This window comes from Neltuma alba, unplaced genomic scaffold (assembly GCF_004799145.2).
Source record: "Neltuma alba isolate B1F8T4 unplaced genomic scaffold, ASM479914v2 tig00011968_pilon, whole genome shotgun sequence".
NCBI classification, from domain to species: Eukaryota; Viridiplantae; Streptophyta; class Magnoliopsida; order Fabales; family Fabaceae; genus Neltuma; species Neltuma alba.
The window spans coordinates 244,414-261,623 of NW_021636543.1; the positions used below are offsets into that span (position 1 = coordinate 244,414).

General features: G+C 38.1%; 4 protein-coding genes across 5 annotated transcripts; 1 reads left to right on the forward strand and 3 right to left on the reverse strand.

Moving 5' to 3' along the window:
- Positions 1–1,381: 1,381 nt before the first annotated feature.
- LOC114720130 (uncharacterized) lies at positions 1,382–1,989 on the reverse strand. The gene has a single exon (XM_028905743.1). The coding sequence runs from the start codon at positions 1,961–1,963 to the stop codon at positions 1,757–1,759; it is 207 nt and encodes a 68-aa protein (XP_028761576.1). The 5' UTR covers positions 1,964–1,989; the 3' UTR covers positions 1,382–1,756.
- Positions 1,990–3,089: 1,100 nt separating this feature from the next.
- LOC114720160 (secretory carrier-associated membrane protein 1-like) lies at positions 3,090–10,933 on the reverse strand. Its single transcript, XM_028905782.1, has 11 exons — positions 10,856–10,933; positions 4,977–5,039; positions 4,522–4,555; positions 4,317–4,439; positions 4,151–4,213; positions 3,968–4,061; positions 3,801–3,846; positions 3,640–3,707; positions 3,440–3,488; positions 3,260–3,325; positions 3,090–3,176 (listed from the first exon to the last, which is right to left on the reverse strand). The coding sequence occupies exons 1-11, from the start codon at positions 10,931–10,933 to the stop codon at positions 3,090–3,092; spliced, it is 771 nt and encodes a 256-aa protein (XP_028761615.1).
- Positions 10,934–11,062: 129 nt separating this feature from the next.
- LOC114720161 (CLK4-associating serine/arginine rich protein) lies at positions 11,063–12,647 on the forward strand. The gene is made up of 2 exons (XM_028905783.1): positions 11,063–12,010; positions 12,408–12,647. Exons 1-2 carry the CDS (start codon positions 11,063–11,065, stop codon positions 12,645–12,647), a joined length of 1,188 nt encoding a protein of 395 aa, XP_028761616.1.
- A 2,318-nt stretch (positions 12,648–14,965) lies between these two features.
- Positions 14,966–16,640, reverse strand: LOC114720170 (uncharacterized). Of its 2 annotated transcripts, XR_003737954.1 has the most exons (3): positions 16,114–16,640; positions 15,348–15,523; positions 14,966–15,271 (listed from the first exon to the last, which is right to left on the reverse strand). XR_003737954.1 is itself a non-coding variant. In XM_028905789.1 (2 exons), exons 1-2 carry the CDS (start codon positions 16,363–16,365, stop codon positions 15,398–15,400), a joined length of 378 nt encoding a protein of 125 aa, XP_028761622.1. In that variant the 5' UTR covers positions 16,366–16,640; the 3' UTR covers positions 14,966–15,397. The 2 variants fall into 2 exon arrangements, 1 of the variants encoding a protein (XP_028761622.1); XM_028905789.1 differs by having other exon boundaries at positions 14,966–15,523.
- Between the last annotated feature and the right edge of the window lie 570 nt (positions 16,641–17,210).

A 17,210-nucleotide genomic window follows, 5' to 3' on the forward strand; every position in this document is an offset into this window, starting at 1 on the left:
AAAGGTTTCGGAGTCCCTTTGTTAAGCCAGCTGCGAGATGGGCTTTTGTCGTGCATGGTTTGGGAAGCACACTTCATGAGGCCTTATGCTCATTGAATAGGCCCAATCCAAAATCCTCATTAGTCTGTTATGTTGATTGGAAATCTTCCTCATTAATTAATTATAGTATATTATTGGCATATGGCCCACCAAGTACGGGGGAATCCACTTATACGACCTTTCCGTGCATGGGATGAAACACTAAAACGAAGCTGACGGTTGAGACATTTATGCATGCCTCTTTCTGCGCATGTGCCTTCTGCTTTCTCGTATTTAATACCTTCACCAACTAAGCCAGCGATTATGCTTCATGTTCCAACACACGGTCAAGGGCACAGAATTAAGGAGAGCAGTTGAAAATTAAAAAAAAGCCATACACCAATTGGTCAAATAGGCCTCCACAACCTAAACTTTCGCCGCCCAGATTTAATTATTTGCGGTCAACACCCATATTTTGCTCTATTATGCAGCATGGCCTGGAAGATTTTTTAGCATTCTATGGCTTCAACAACTGTTTCACGGTTTCAGACTCTATGAATCAATGTGCGGTTGAGTAGCATCCATTTATGGGAGTTATGGATTCCTAGTTTATCTGTTGCTGCCACAGTTTATGAAGAAGCGCCGTTGAAAGACATTAAAACCTGAAACGCTCCCCCAGGCGTCCAAATAAGTGCTCGAAGTCCCATTGCAAACTCATCTAGCTGGCTCCAGTTATCCAACTTCCTCCCGCAGTTTTGCATTTAACTCCCTTCCCGTGTTTATTTAGTACTCTTGACGCCAACAGTCACGTGCATTTAAGAAGGTGCTTGCCAATTTGGAGAAACTAGCAGTGTCTTAAAATTGCGAGAGTCATTAGAGTACCTATAATAATAACATGGATTGTACCGCAACAAGTGTGATCATTGCTTAGTGGTAATTCAACTTTCAAGATTAAAGTAAATGAAGACGTTCATTCTGTTTGAGGGATAGTCGAACTGCTAATAATTTGTTTGCCAGGGTACAAAATATAGCACCCTTTACCTTTTTCGAAGCTACATTCTCTGTTCCAACTTTAATCAGTTTTGATTTCACAGTTAGATTGGAATTCATTTGTTATATGTATGTCAGCTTAGACCCTGTCTCATCTTACCAGTGAGTTCTGCTCAGTATAACCGGCGTCGTCGCCGACATCACAGGATTCCAACTCAGATTTTAGTTGTAGTGAAGTAAAACAAAAGCAAAACTGATTCAGTCAATCGTTATGTAAAATTAAGAATACATTCCAGATCACAAATACAGCTCTACTAGCCTAGATCAAACTAATAACTTTTTCCCGTTCAAGAGAGAAAAGGTTCCAGAGTAGAGGGAAAAGAGAAGAGCCTCCCTGCTTTAGACTGATACAGGACTCAGAAGACGCAATCTTTCTTCCAGTCGTCGGAAAAAGCAACAACCCCTTGGCGCTACATGACCTGTATGATTAAGACGATATTGTTACTGCAAGCAATAGACCCTCTAATAGCTTTTGATGTTGCTTTCTATTCTGTCTTGAACTCTGTCTTCTTTTCCAAGAGGAGGAGGAGGAAAAAACAGAGAGGGAACTTCTCTAGCATATTTAAGAAGAAAGAATGTCTCTAAATCTTAAAAAGACAAGGAGATGAAATAATATGAATAAAGGTAGTTAGAAAAGGGAACATGGGGGTGGCCGGGAAGAAGATATGGTGAGAGAAGGATGATGTAACTAATGGTAAGAACGAAGAATGGATCCACAAAAAGTGCAAACGATGGCTCTCCAGGATTTCCAATAAAAAGGGACGTGACAAAATCTGGTGGCCGTCTTCATATCAGCCACGCTAGCTCCGCCGCCGCATCTCGAACAAAGCCCGGCCGCCGGTTTGCTCCGCTGCACTTGCCGTGTCTGGTCCACCAGGAAACAGAAACACACCATGCTGCCTTAAGCCCCTGAACACAAGGACAATCTAATGGAAGCTGCCTGGCTTGAAATGTTTTCTTATGGGGACAGAGGATTGTCTATACACACTTACATATACACACACAGGCATATATAGACACCCTTAACGTATAATAAATGTTGATGATGGCTAAAGCCAGGTGCTAGTCGAGCTGCAAGTAGCACGGCCCCACTTGAGATAATAATGATAACAGAAGTAATGGCCTTCAGCGGGCACCTGTAATACATGCTGATCTTTTCTGATTCTAAATATAAAACCTTTATACACACTAGTATAAGGGAGTACTATACAATTAATTTCAATTCTAATTATTTATCTATTTCCATCATACTACATTTGACCGTATAACGGAACGCAATAAATTTATCGATGGGAGTCAGTCGGGCACCGTTGATTTTGGGGGCGTTCTATTTGGAATATGAATCCTATAAAATTGTTTTATCCTCAACCTGAAGCATTTGAATGTTTTAAAAATAGCAAAACGTTGCACTCAGAAGAAGGCGAAGAAAGAAAGAAAAAAGAAAACTCATCTAGTGTTGGATAGTACCTCAAAAATGGGTGGCATAAATACCCCACAGGATATAGAGAATTCATTAATACACCCATTTATCTCCAGCTATATGGATTACTATTCACTTGGAGAAAACTTAAATTTGAATGTTGACAAAATTCTGAAAATGATTTCCTTATCATATCCAAGTTTCCAAACAGACACCGAGCCTTCGTAAAATCGACGTCACAGTTTACCTTCATCAATTTGTGTAAATATTACACCCTCACAGAATTTACCAATTATTTACAGAAGCAAACATTGCATAATGTACATATCCCTTTTTTCACCATAAACAACTCAGAATCAAGTGTGGACTGCGAATACAAAGACAAAACTTGACGGTAAACAATAATCTATGAAACACATCATGAATAGAGATAGCATCTGTTTTTTTTTTTTGGGGGGGGGGGAGCAAGAAGAAAAAGTTTATTTAAATGCATTACTAGAATTTCTATCTTTGTATTCTACTCCAAAACCTAAGAGAAGACATCAAAATCAAAGAACAAGGGAAGCAGGGTGATTAGCAGAAAGTGGCCGGAGTCAGTCAGTCATAGAGCTGCCATGACGGTGCTCCTGGCGGCCTCACGCCTAGCCTCTGCAGCCTTGCCACTTCCACGGAAGTACATTAGTACTTGCTGCAAAATTATAAATGGAGACCCATCAAACAAGGAATGCTCTCAAGAGAATAATGCCTCAGCCAAAGGTAAGTTATAAAAACCTGAATAACATAGATGCTCAGCAGAGACTCGGCGCAGAACAATCCAAACCCAACAAAATATAATATCTGCAAGTCAAAAGATATATAGCATAATATCCTCCATCAAATGCTGCTTGTTGAAAAGGCAGTGATAGTTTTTAGTCTTTTAAGTACCGCACATAATACGAAATTGGAACTTACCCCAAGCATGTGATGGTCGCCTATGAAATATAGCGCAGGAAAAAATCCTCTGTTGATAGCGAAAAATCATACGCCGGGCATATTAGTTCACTCAGATACAGGAGAACAATGCAATGACTTGATGATGATGCTCATATGAACAACAGGAGATTGTGAAGTCAATAATATAACTAATGAATGAATCCCATATGGAAACTTACGTGAGAGAATGTCCCGCAAGGACAAATGGAGGGGCAACTGAAGCGTAAATGCAGAAACCGATGTGAACCTGCTTGGAGAAAAAGAGTGAAACATGAGATGAGCAAAACTCCTGTGCAGATGCGGAATGAATGTTGCGGACAAAGAAAATATATGAACTTGCCATGTAACTTAGGAAGAACCAGCCAAACTTGAGAGCATTGTCAGTCCTGTGACACAAGATGGGAAGACAATTACAAAACAGAAACGCATCGAATGCAAAACAAAAGATAGAACTTAGATAGATGGCAGACGAGAAAAAAAAATGGACTTCATGAGATGGAGTACTACCTCATAGCACGATAAAGAGGGCGGTACCATAATATGTAGGCTCCAGGAATGCCACAAATGACGTAGATAATAGCGAGGAACAAGATTGCAGGACCTACAAGTTAAGAAGACAAGTCCCTCTAAGGGAAGCAAGACCAAAATTAATGAATAATACATGGGCCAAAATCTAGTTGTGGACCGAACCTTGCCCGTTGAAACAACCCACAAGCATTGTAAAGAGGTTCCAAACAAGACACAAAACCAAACCTGTACATTATTACAAAGACGAAATGGTCATTAGCTATGCCGTGATTAGACACAACTAGAGTATAAAACAATTTAGTACACAGAATACAAGACATCGACATACCCAAAAGTGTTGAGAACGCAACATACTGCATCCTCTGAAGATGGATTGGTATATCATTTGCCACGTCGTGATGAATGATGGGGAGGCAAGATGGCCAATTTTTTACCTCTAACTTTATTCCAGCTGCCAGAAAGAAAAAATTGTAAATTTGCAAACAAAACCCATTATTTTGATTGGCTTTCATGACAATAGATAAATAGCGTACCGCGTGATATAGCATCTTCCTTTCGTTTTATTTCCTGCAAAACATCATGGGAAGATGAAGTCCCTTCTTAAAACAGATAATATCGGCCCCATGACTAGGTTAACTTATAGGATCCTATTCATGTAAAAGTGAAGAAGTGTGGCACCTTTGAAATTCAAATTACAGGTCATCAACATATCAAACTACAACTCAATACAAGGAACTGTCATTTGCTAAGATGAAATATTAATGAAGACAACTGACAAATGGCCAAATCTGTTCAAATTAATTAACGTGAACTGCAGATGCCAAATAGGCCCCTGGTATTGAACTTTCACTTCGTATTGGCAGTACCTTTAACAAAATTCAGTGGCATATTAACAATGAATTGAGCACAGCAAGATTGGCTCCCAGCTTCTTATAAAAGCAAGCCAACTTAAAGGTCATCAATAAAACAAGATATCACGATAAGTCACCTGTTCCCTCCTAGCCAGTTCAGCCTCTTTGGCTTTAAGTTCCGCTTCCTTTGCTTTGAGGTCCTGACGTCAAAGAAGGAATAAGCAAATTTTTTACCAAGGAAAATACTAAGAAGAATTTTGGCATTCAATTCAACACTTGGAATCCAGTCTACTGTCTACCTTTGAGATGTCAAAAGGGGAAATATCAATAATGGCATCAAGGTCACGAGTCTCAAGAGGAAATGGTGAGAACTAGTAGATTGTAATTAAAGGCATCATTTCCAGGTTTTTCAAAATTAAATGATGGATGAATAATGCATCATCATCCCATCTTATTTGTTTACAAATCATATGAACTTTGATCAAAGGCTAAAAGAGAAACCTATCATGACCTTTACTTAATCGTTTGTCTTTGGGATGAAATGGTCGAAATAAAGTCTGAAGGATGAATGTTAGTCAGAAAATCAATCCTTCCCTGCTCTATACTATATGATGGTTCTGCGCTTTTGACAATACCAAGATCAGCTGAAAGCGACTATAACATCTTAGGACCTAAACCCAATTGAAGGGGAACGATAACCACGTAACACGTTTGCTCAGTCGAAAACAGGGGATTCGATTATTATGTGTTTCCTTTGTTTGCCAAAAATATGATGGATATAAATTGATGCATATTTAAGTTGTGGTACAAAGAGAGAGAAGCGAAAGCTTACGATATTAGTGAATCCACCTCCGTCATTTTTTGATTGCCCCGACGATTTTCCTCTGCTTGATCCACCCTAGTAGTAATAATAAGATGATGACGTTTTAATTGTAACAATAACAGATGTTAACATAAGTTGAAATAACACAAAAACACATTCAAGGTGGCATCTTTAATCTGTAGTTTAAAATTAATGCAAGCAGCAATCGTATCATGATTATCTCCATGGGCCAAACAGTTATAGAAATCGAAAGCAGATTACTGCATATTCTCCCCCAAAAACAAACAAAAAGAAAAAGAAAAAAGAGAAGATTCGCTGCCTCCCAATCTGAAGAAACTATTATATTTTCAAACTAAACAAAACCAATTTCGTTGCATTTTACGTGAATTTAGAGAAATGAGTTGCATTATTCACGGCTTTGAATTTTGCAACTTGATATTTTTATATCTGTATTAATATTTTTGTGATTAACATGGAGACAGGAAAATTTCATTCGCTAATACCATTTAGTTTCTTCTTTTAGTTTTTCGCTTTTAAGTTTAAACTTTTTTGGCGTATCGGTGAATTGTGTCATGCGAGGCTGTTAAATTCTACTGAACAAATTTACCAGTGTCCATTTAAAACATCTCAATTTCAACACATTCTTGTCAGTCCAAATAAAAAGGGAACAAGAGAGAGAAATCAGAGCCGTTATTTAGCGTTGCTCAAATGTTAGTAGCAGCTTCGGGCTGATTCTGAGCAGGTCTAATAAAAATCTTGAGAAGTCGATATTATCCACGAATCCTAAACCTACAGGATCAAACCCCCATGGCCCATGTATCATTATTACTTTTTATTGTCTTTACAGGAGATGAACAATCATGCGACAGAGGTAGGATGCATGGGAATTTAGCTTAAATTAATCTCAGTAGAAAAATGATCCCATATCATAAACAGATCCGATAAACCAGCCAAACAGAAAAACCATGCATTTAACCTGTCAACAGTTTGAGTACGTAAAAAGAGAAAATCCAAACGCACGCGGAACAACATACATGCGGATTCGAAGAGAAAATGGCACAAAACAAGTTACAGAAAAGAGCTCTCAATGCGTAAGATTTATCAGTAAAATCATTACCGCAAAGGGATTCACATCCTCATCGAAAGGATTGTCGTAGCGACTCATGAGGACCGACAAGAAGGTCTAAACAGCCAGACTGGTGGCAACCAAAGGGGCCGAAATCGAAATGAAAGACGAGGGAATGTGAACGTTTATGGGATATATAAGAGCGCTTGAACTCTGCAAAAGAGGCAGGGAAAGGGAAAGGCTTTGAGCTTTGGAACCAACGGGACGGAGGCCTGCCTCTCTTGTCGATACAGTTTGTTTACTGGGAAAACCACCAAACAAAAACGATGAGAACTTGTTCGCGCCCGACCTATGAGAAAGAAAGGCAACGCATGGAGGGAAAATCTTCATGCACTCTCCACACTAACGTCCGTGCTAAAAAAAATTTGGCCCCTTTTGGAAAAAATCGACGAAAGCTTAACCAACAAATAGTGGGATTACACCATTGGCCAAAACGAAAAATGATGGGAACACACTTGAGATTAATTTTAGAATACCGCTATTTTTGTAGTTTCTGCGACTACAACACATATTGTAGTACCTATAAATTTATATCAATAGATTTTATATTAACTCGAGGTAAATCATTTATGAATGTAATTATACTTGCTGTGTAAGCTGCATTATTTTTATGATCTTGCTTCTTAACGTTACTAGATCAATCCCTTCACTAAATTTTCGGGCTCAAAAAAATCAGTTGACTAAATTTTGAAGGTACTTTCTATTATAATCTTCGCCGGCCTATCTCAAAATAGAAGCTTTTATCCGCCAGAAGTAAATTACTAAAAGGTGACATCCACCATTTCCGATTCTTCGTGGAACCACCTGGCATGAGTTCGACTACAGAAATTCAAGGAGTTTGGATGTCTCGGAGATAGATATCAGGGGAGCAAACTTGAAATCTTAAGTTCAACTGGTGAAAAAAGCACAACGTCCCCCCCCCCCCAACAACAACTGATCACCAAACAAACGACCAACTACAGGAAGAAAAACCTTCACGTTTCACTTCAAAGACTGGATATATTATTGAAGAAGAGAACAACAATCAAGAGGACAAAACGGCATCGACTCCTACAAGATCATTTTTTAAATGCTTAAAAAACAGTGTGTCGTCAATGTCACGGCCGTTGGCTATATAAAGGTCATTCATCGGGCCATAGCAAAAACTAACAAAGTAAAGATAGTCTAACTCTGTTTCATCAGTCTAGTCTATATAAACCTGTGAACTGATCGCCAATAATTATTCCTTCTCTTGAAGAAGCCGCGCCCTGTAAACACTTGCCAGTGTCGCCTAGCAGGGATTGAACTTTGGAGACTCCTCTTGTACCTTTTAACCTTCGTTGGTTTCATAGTTAGAGATATCTACTAGGCAGACAAGATTCAACTAGAGAACCTGGAAAGTGGGACCTCAAACAGGGTTTTAAAAAGATTTAACACAGATTCATTTCTTTTCCCGCCCATAGTCTGTATCTACGACTCCATGATTCCTACAGCCATAATATTCTAACAAATTTTGGCAAACTCGCATGCATGGGCATGGGTGGCACTTCAAACTGGGATCTACCACTTGCCAATCCCTATGGGATGAACATGCAAGTATAATCATGCCACTTTTTTAATCTGAATTATTGTAACATGTGCAAACTTTGTAAAAGGCACTTTTCCATTCTATTATGACAGATGCATTAACATTTCTTGATCATGTGGTGTGAATGATAGATTAATTGTGTTCTTTGTACGTGATAGGACCTACGAAATGTTGCATCTGGCCTCGTAGTGAGATCATCGGATCATACAAAGCAGATGAATTAATTCAGATTCAATCAGGAAATATTTTTTTCCTGCCAAGGGAAGAGGCTGCTTCAACATGTCCTGATTTCTGATGCATTAACATATTGCATGCCCCCTCTCACCAGTGTTGTTTATCCAGTTGCTCTAATCACATAAATTTTCTTCCTCAACTCTTATCCGAGACTGCATTTAAATCTGCTTATGTCAATCTGGTTGAAACGTCCTGTTATCACCTGAACTTGTTTAATGGCTGATATCCAACTATTTCAAAAGGTATTGCAATTTTGAACCCGAGTTGGGTGTTACAAATGGCATTGTCCGAGAAGGAATTGGCAAATGGTACCTTCCTCAAGCATGGAATTCGAAAGAAATCTGGAATGCCAAGGGGTTCATTTTCAGTGTGGGGGGCTTGTTATTTGTTTGGCGGGATTATGGTACGACTTGGTGGGGTTGGGTTTTGAGTGATGATTAAAATGAATGAAACTGATGCTATTCCTTCTAGTAATCTACAGCAGTAAGCATCATTAAAATTTTAGCGGCTATCTTATTTTAATTCTTGGAAGCATTTTCAGAGAACACTGGCAATTATCTGTGTGAAGGAATTCAATGGCTATCTTTGTCGTCATGTCTGGATGTTTAAAAATTGGTTGATCTCAATGTTTATAACGCCAATACTGTGTTATATCTACAGGCGCATCTAATTATGAACAAAAAAATTGAATCTGATGAATTGTTAGAAGAAGAAGAAGAAGAGAGTTATTCTGCTGGTTTTAACATGAGATAATTAGATTTCACATTTGAATTTGATTATTTGATAATTCAAAAGGCGGGTATCTTTTTTCTCTTCCTGTCTCTCTTTTGCAAGCTAGTACTTTTCTTCTCCATAACGTTGACAGCCTTGTCTAGCTTCCTTTGCCTTTCCTCCTCCTTTTTCACCAGAAAGGCATGCAGAAAGTTTGTAACGGGAAAGAAATGAGGATGATGAATGTTTTTGAATTACAAAATTGGTGACGAATGATCAATTGGCATGTAGTATCTCATGTGACTGTCTTTAATATAAGAACTAGTTTGATTTTTAACTTGGTTTTAAATAAAAGATCCTAATTAATTTTGTTTATTATATTTATCTATTTTTTTAAAATAGTCCTTATAGTAGTTACACATGTTAAATATTCAATCAAATGATAGTTTTAGCTAATATATGATTAGTAAAGGTATTTTAGAAAAAATAATATATAATTAGTATAAATAACTAACTCAATAAATTTTTTTAATCTATTTAAATTAATCAACTTGCTCTTATATTAAGAATTGGAGAAGGTATTATCACAGGAACATGCAAGTTATGTCCAATCTCAGTTAACTAGCAGCAGTTACACTGGAGTTTGGATTTAGAATATGCAGTTACATTGGGAATTTGTCGGCCAAAGGATTTAAACTGTTTTCGGGTATTTTAAATTATCAAGTGACATGACAGCACCCTTGAAGCATTGAAAAAGTGTCGCTCATCCATTAAACATTGTTATTTTGTTCGCTCAAAAAAAACACTGTTGTTCTGACGTTGAATGAAAAAATTACAGATTTTTTTTTGAAAATTACAGCTAAATACTCTTCCGGTCTTTAATATAAGACTCATTTAACTAATTTGGTTAGATTAAGAAAGTTAGGTAAGTTAGTTAATTATAAGAAATGTGACTCATTTTTCCTAAAGCATCATAATCATCTTTCTTAATACCCTCTCTCCACCTTCTATTTGATTATGATTAAGGAAGTATTTATAGGGGTAATTTAAAAAAAATCGTTAAAATGAAAAATGGGTCTTATATTTAGAATCAAAACCAACTCAACAATTGGGTTTTATATTAAGGAACGGAGACTATTTTATAAGAAATAGTACTCCTCCGATTCTAAATAAAAGACTTTTATATACAGTGTATAAAAATCCTATATTTAAAATGAGAAGAGTATTAATTAAGCTGTCAAAATTGCAAATAAATGTCAAGGATTAATGTGATTTTTTTCTTAAAAATAAAATGCCACTCCAACTAATCATTTGACTGACCAATTACTTTTCTTTTTCCGCCAACAAGTGACCAATTACTTTACTTACCACAGTATCAATAAGTAATTAAAAATATTATTTTTATCAAAATATTAATAATCTAATATTTTATTATTTAAATATGAACGTTGTTTACAAATTATTAGGTAGTAAGATTTAATCCTCCCATAATTTATAACTTAAGCAAATATAAATTAAGGTCTCATAATTTATAAATCATCCTTAAGACATCAACCTGCTCCGCCACTGCACACTGCACTCCTCGTTCCAGTGTTTCCCTCTGGCCTCTTCCTTCCTCCTTTTCTCCCACCATCGTTTTCCCCCTTCCCCACCAACAATGCAACACTTTAGCCGTTAGATTTCATCACTTTCCCACTCAATTATGCAATATATGAACCCATTCTTCTGAAATCTCTCCTCTTATCTCCCCATTTGATCTAAAATGGGTTGCTGCGTCAGCACTGTAGAATCCTCGAAGCATCACCCAGATGGCCCTAAAAACCGGCACCTCCACCCCAGATCTGCCGCGCAGAAATCCAATGCCGCCCTTGAAGTAGAAAGCAGATCCCCCCCTGCAGCTGAAGAGGAAACCGTCAAAGAGGTTCTTTCGGAAACGCCCATTTCTAAATCTCAAGTTCCATTCTTGCCGGCGGAAACCAAAGCACAAATGCCCAACATTCAACCTCAAGATGGCAAACTCCGATTCAACGACCTGGAAGAGGTTTTCTCCAGAACTCAAGTTCCATTCTCCCTGGAAGAGAGCAAAATCGGAATGCCCGTCTCACGACCTCCGCCTGAGAAATTCGAGTCGAAGGAGGAGGTCTCCGAGGTGTCTCAGCTTTCAGAAATGTGCAGCGTCACCGAGAGCTTTTCGACCGCCACCACAGCCACGATTGGAGAAAAGAGAGAAGAAGAAGCGACGAGTAAACGAAGCAGCAGAGAAGCCACAAGTCAAAGGTCGATTCGGTCTCCCTCGTCAAATGCACCGCGGAAGCGTCCCTTTACCGTCGACAGTAACAGTGCTAGAGAACGGAGGTCCAAATCTCCAGCTAGGAGAGCAGAGCCTTCGCCGGAGAAAAGGAGTCAGGGGAATTCGAGGACCGTTCGGGGGAGGGAATCTGGTCAAGCCATTACAAGAAAGCCTAGTTTGGGGTCCGCTGGAGTCCTCCGTGACGCAGGCGAGAGATCCGGAAGGCGATCGAGGTCACCGTCTACGAGGTTAAACCAGAGCAGGGTAAATACCGGTGGTCGGAGTCAGGTGAAAGCACCGGGAGGAACGGGTCGGCAGTTGCCACAGGCGGCTAAGGCGGTAGAGAATGAGAATAAGGGGAGTGAGAAAATCAAGGAGGGAAACGACGGCGTTCCGCGAGAGTCTCTCGAGAATCCCCATGTTTCTATGGAGTGCTTTATTTTTCTTTAGATATTGGAAGCACGTATTCCAACCATTTTCACATGGCCCTGCTTTCTTTCAATATTTATGTCTTTTTTTAAAAAAGAAAAGAATTTCTGTGGGGAGTGCTCGTTACAAAGATTGTACTATTGCCGTGCTCGGTCGATTGGGGGATTCCTAGCTCACAAATGGCTTCGCTGCTGTAAATACTGTATTAAATATCTAATGTAACCGGGAATTTTCCTTTTTCTTTGTTTCTTTTTTAGGTGTCTTTGAGGGAAGAAAGGGGGGGGGGGTGCTGGTAGAATCAGGGCCAAAAATTCAAGAGGGATGCCCTCTTTTATCGCTTTAGAGTCGTTACCTCTGTTTACTGTCTTGCACAAATGTATAATGACAGGGATTACAGTCTAGGGATGGGGAAAAGGCAGATGGGAAATTGGAAGTGTTGTTTTCTTTTATAGGGATGGGACAGGACAAAGAGACTTTTGTTTTCTCGGTGTCGCCGACCATTGTCTTCTTCCCGTGGGGCTACAATGTCCAGAACAAGCCACCCTTGTTAGGACCAGAGTTGGGTCGCATCTTCTCATGCCAACAAAATTGTCCTTCACCTAATTCTCCCCTTCCCATAGGCCGCTAGTTGGTCAATTTTATTTTATCAAGTGAAGACGACAAGTGACACATCGAAAAAAGAAAATAAGTTGCTGCATGCTTTTATAGCTTTATTTTCCAGGAAAAAAAAAAAGAACAATATCTTTTATCTGATACTCGCACACGATAAAAAATTTCGTAAGTGTCAACAAATGAGTACGTGCTTAAAACATTTTATCACGGACATGAGACAACTCTAGTACCTAGCAGGTCATGTGCACAAAATAAACGAGGGCTCCGAAGGACTTACTTAGCAATGCACTGTGCGATTCGTTGAATTATTGAGGATTGTTGTTATAGTTAATGATCAGAACAGATCACTTGGTCTTCGATCAATTCAATGTATAAAAACGGGGGTGAAGATTACCATTAAAAAAAAAAGAAAAGAAACCGTGCGTAGCAATTAATTTCCACTGATGATCACTTGTAACATAAAGCTTGGCTGATAAGGAAATGTTTGGGTTTTTCTCCAAATCATGGTTTGAAGAAAAAACATCCAAACACTATAAGGGTGTTTGGAAAGTTGTAAAAGTACTTCTCAAAAGTATTTTTTCACAAATCGAGACAAATTCTTTTGCATATTTATTTCATATACCGTAAAATCACTTTAAAATTATAGTTTTGTTCCATCCAAATACCTTTATATATTTTTTTTTCAAAATCACTTTTTAATTTAAAACCATGGTTTGTATAAAAGTAACCAAACACCATAATTTTTTCCAAAATCACTTTTCATTTGGAAACCGTGGTTTTGGGTATAAAATCATGGTTTTCATAAAGTGAATTTTTTTTTGCTTTTGAAGGTATAAAACCATGGTTTCAGATATAAATATATATACACATATCAATTACTATCTTTAATCCTTAATGTAAGAATTAGAAAATTAATTTGTAAATATTAAAAAAATTAGTTAAATTATTTATTTATAATAAATAGGTCTTGCAGTCTCTAAAACACCTATTAACAATATGCATTGGAATTGTTATTTAATGTAACATTTAACATGTGCAAATTAACATGAGGACTACTTTAAAAAAAATGAATAAATGTATGAGACAAGATAAATTGATATCTTATATTCAAGATCAAATGGAATACCCAATTAGCTCTTATACTAAAGACCGGAGATAATATTTATTATATTTTTTCATATATAATTTATTATTTACAAATTTATTATTTCAAACAAAAATATAAATTAAAATCTATCATTTATCTAATTATCATATTAGCTTATATCCTTTTTAGTAATTTGTATATAAAAAAAGATTCTGATAACAATATTCAAATATTCTCACTTATCAAAATCACTTTTTTCAAAATCTATTCTCAAAATCTATTCACAGAATTTATTTTTCTAAAATCTATTCTCTAAACTATGGTTTGGTTTTATCCAAACACCCTAGATTAATCACTTCAAATTATTTTAACTAGAATAGAGTACGCAATTATTTCTTTTTCTTGTTTACCAACACCGAGAGGTTTTCTCGCCCAAACAAAATGAATATTAAATGAGGACATCTCTTGTCGCTTACCCACAGTTATTCCAAGTTTCTTGAAGTTGTGACAGTGTTATAATGTTATGAACCGAGAGTTTTCATAATGTCGTAAATCGGTCAAAAAAATTTTATATACACATCACTACATGTATACATGAAATTATGGACCGAGACTCTCAAGTGCTTCCCTATGTGGGCATGGATTCCCCTAAAGCATGGAATCATGCAGTTTTTTTTTTTTTTTTAAAGCAAAGAGAGAAGATAAACACATAATAGTAGGTTCTACCATATTTATATCTTTTTTCGTTTTAGAAAACATAATATAGTGACATTTGCTAGACTTTTTCATAATATGCAGAATGCTATAGGGTGATTCGGGCCTCACCTTCAGGTATTCCGTGTACTTATTACTGTTCTGATCATTGTTGTGCACTTCTTTTCTTGGTGAATCCTTCTGCTCGTTGTGTAATTTGTGTTTTGCGTGCAAAAATGTATTGTTTTACCCCCGTCAATTATGATAACAACTTCTCTTATGTGAGTTGGTGGAACCATGTTTGTTTTGTTTCATCAATTTTTGAGAACTCCCCAGTGGGCTTTATTCTTCAAGCACCCTCACTAACATGTTTGCGTTTCCTTCTGCTCTTTCAATTTTTTTTACCAGGTACATCTTTAAATTCTGTTATCTCACTACTGGAACCTTGTTTATCATGACATGCAAGCAGAGTTGAAATTGATTTTGTGTTGGAAGCAAATATGCAGTTGCTTCCCCTAGTAATCGTGGGAAACAAAGAAATTACAACTCTTAAGTTTATCTAAAGTCCGCCTCCCCGAAATATGTAATGAAATTTATAACTTGAGTTCAATTGACAGTAATCCACAATATGCTTTTGCATGATGACAGTTATGGTATGAAGTTGATCCACTCTGACAAACAGGGTTCCTTCAGCCATTGTGTAGAGGGGAAAGAAAAGAAAGGGGTCAATGCGCGATTGAATTCATCCACAAGAGGTGTGCATCGAAGATCAAAACGATGAACCATAACAGACGGGTCTGATAAGACCAGAGGCTTCAGTTTACCCACTAGCAAATGATATGTGCCTCACTGCCTACAGTCTGCAGTAGACAGAAAGGAGTCATTGCTTCTGCTTATACCAGCATTATAGTAGGCATTACACTTTAAAAGGGTCACCTGTGAGACCAGAGATGCCAGTCCAGAAAGGAAGAGTAATTGTTAATTACTTAGAGAGCGTCATTCAATAATGTGATGGGCTCTGGGGGACATGGTGCGGCAGCAGGATGTGCAATGAATCTAGGAATTCGCTCCCCAGGCATCAACACAAATACGCCTCTCTCATCCTTTGATATCTGACATCAAAACACAAACACAAGGCATTGTCTTGAAAATTCATAGAAAAGCTTGGCAGAACAGAACAAACAAATGCACCTAGAGATGAATATTAATTTCCATGACAGCATATAAAAGAAGGAAGTTGATAGCCTAATAGAATAAGTGAATCACATGCATAGTAGTAAAAATTTAGATTCTGGCTGCTTGGCGTCTGAAGGCTAAAGTACCTAATTAAAACTTCTGCAGATAGAATTATCCATGCAAGGGAGATTTTCCTTTTACATTACAATTGTCATCGATGAAAAGTAATGAACAAATTAAGAACTAACCTAAGTTTCTGTCGGGATTTTTACGTCCTTTCCAGGTGGGACAAAGGCAGCCTTGCTAGAAACACTATTAAACATATGAATGATGGCCTGCAATCACAGTTTGAAACTAGGTCCCAAGTGGGACTCCTAAAATTATTACCCGTACGGTCGGCACGTTTGAGACTTAAACTAGGCAAGCAAATAATCTACGTTATTCGGTCGATAACAGTATGCCGGGGAAGAGAAAGAGAAGTCATGATTCTTCCATCATAATAAGAAGCCAGGAAGGGAAAGGTCACCTTGGGAGATGGAAGCAGGAGTTTTGTATGAAACAACATTTGGTCTTCAAGATCCGTTGGAACTGGAGCAGCAGATTCAGCTGCTGATGTTTGCCGAAGAAACCTCTCGAAGATAGCCAGAAGAAGAAACAACGAAACGAGAATGGCCGTGGCGACGAACCCAAAAGAAACAGCACTCACAGAGTTGTCGAAATGCCCCCAATGCTCTTCTCCTTGGGAATTCAATGGTGCCACAGCTGGAGATAGCTCCATGCCCCACCTTCTTCTCCGCACATTCGACGCTCTCGAATTAATTTTTCTCTCAAAGTAACCAATTCGGCCTCCCGAGTAATGGAAAAGCTCAACGAAGGCCGAGGTACTCGATTTTTGAGGAGATCGATCCCATGCTGGGGACAGAGGAATGATGAGAGAGACAGGGAATTGACAGAGCAGGCCGAGGAACTGTGAGTGTGAGGACAGGAAACAATGGCGAGGGAGCTAAGGAGCTTAAAGGGGCAACTTATGTAGGTAACACAACAGTAAATAATGGCACATCCCCACCCTTACGCTTCCACGATCATAATTTCTTCAAATAATGGTGCTGAATTTGAAAGGTTTATTGCTACTGCAAGCTCACGTGCAGAGATAAGCACTTCGGCCATCCATGACCCATGAAGACCTTCGAGATCCCATACGTCACATGATGTCTGCGGAGGCCCAGGATTTCACGAGCCACAGTCCCCATCTTTCAGGTACGGGACCACAATGTTGCATGCATCCCCTGGTTGAAAAGCTTCGTGCCGCCTTACATGTTTGGGGCCCAAACATGAATTCAAATTTTGTTGTTTCAAATCTTGTGAGCTTTCAGGAGCCAAACAAGTATGAACTTTCGTGAACTAGTTTAAAAACAAAAAAGGAACTGCAAATTTGACAAGGACAACTTAGCGATTGAATCCAGTTTTGATAAGAAAAGAAGGAAAATATAATATTGGAGCAACAACTAAATTTATCAGACTTCAAGAAGGAATGGGAGAAGAGGGCTGCTTAATTGGTCAAAGCAAATGAAGATTGAGCATTGATGTCAACCACGTTCACCTCAAGGATCAAGTGAAGAGTAT

Bases quoted from the DNA above. Each gene is read 5' to 3' on its own strand.
- LOC114720130 (XM_028905743.1), bottom strand. From the start codon at position 1,963: ATGGTGTGTTTCTGTTTCCTGGTGGACCAGACACGGCAAGTGCAGCGG.
- LOC114720160 (XM_028905782.1), bottom strand. From the start codon at position 10,933: ATGGTGGGAGAAAAGGAGGAAGGAAGAGGCCAGAGGGAAACACTGGAA. The intron at 4,214-4,316 runs GTATGTCGATGT...AATAATGTACAG, and splicing joins TGCGTTCTCAACACTTTTGG to GTTTGGTTTTGTGTCTTGTT. The intron at 3,326-3,439 runs GTAAGTTCCAAT...TTTGACTTGCAG, and splicing joins GCGACCATCACATGCTTGGG to ATATTATATTTTGTTGGGTT.
- LOC114720161 (XM_028905783.1), top strand. From the start codon at position 11,063: ATGGGTTGCTGCGTCAGCACTGTAGAATCCTCGAAGCATCACCCAGAT. The intron at 12,011-12,407 runs GTTTCTATGGAG...GTATAATGACAG, and splicing joins AGTCTCTCGAGAATCCCCAT to GGATTACAGTCTAGGGATGG.
- LOC114720170 (XM_028905789.1), bottom strand. From the start codon at position 16,365: ATGGAGCTATCTCCAGCTGTGGCACCATTGAATTCCCAAGGAGAAGAG. The intron at 15,524-16,113 runs GTGACCTTTCCC...TTTTGATGTCAG, and splicing joins TCCTGCTTCCATCTCCCAAG to ATATCAAAGGATGAGAGAGG.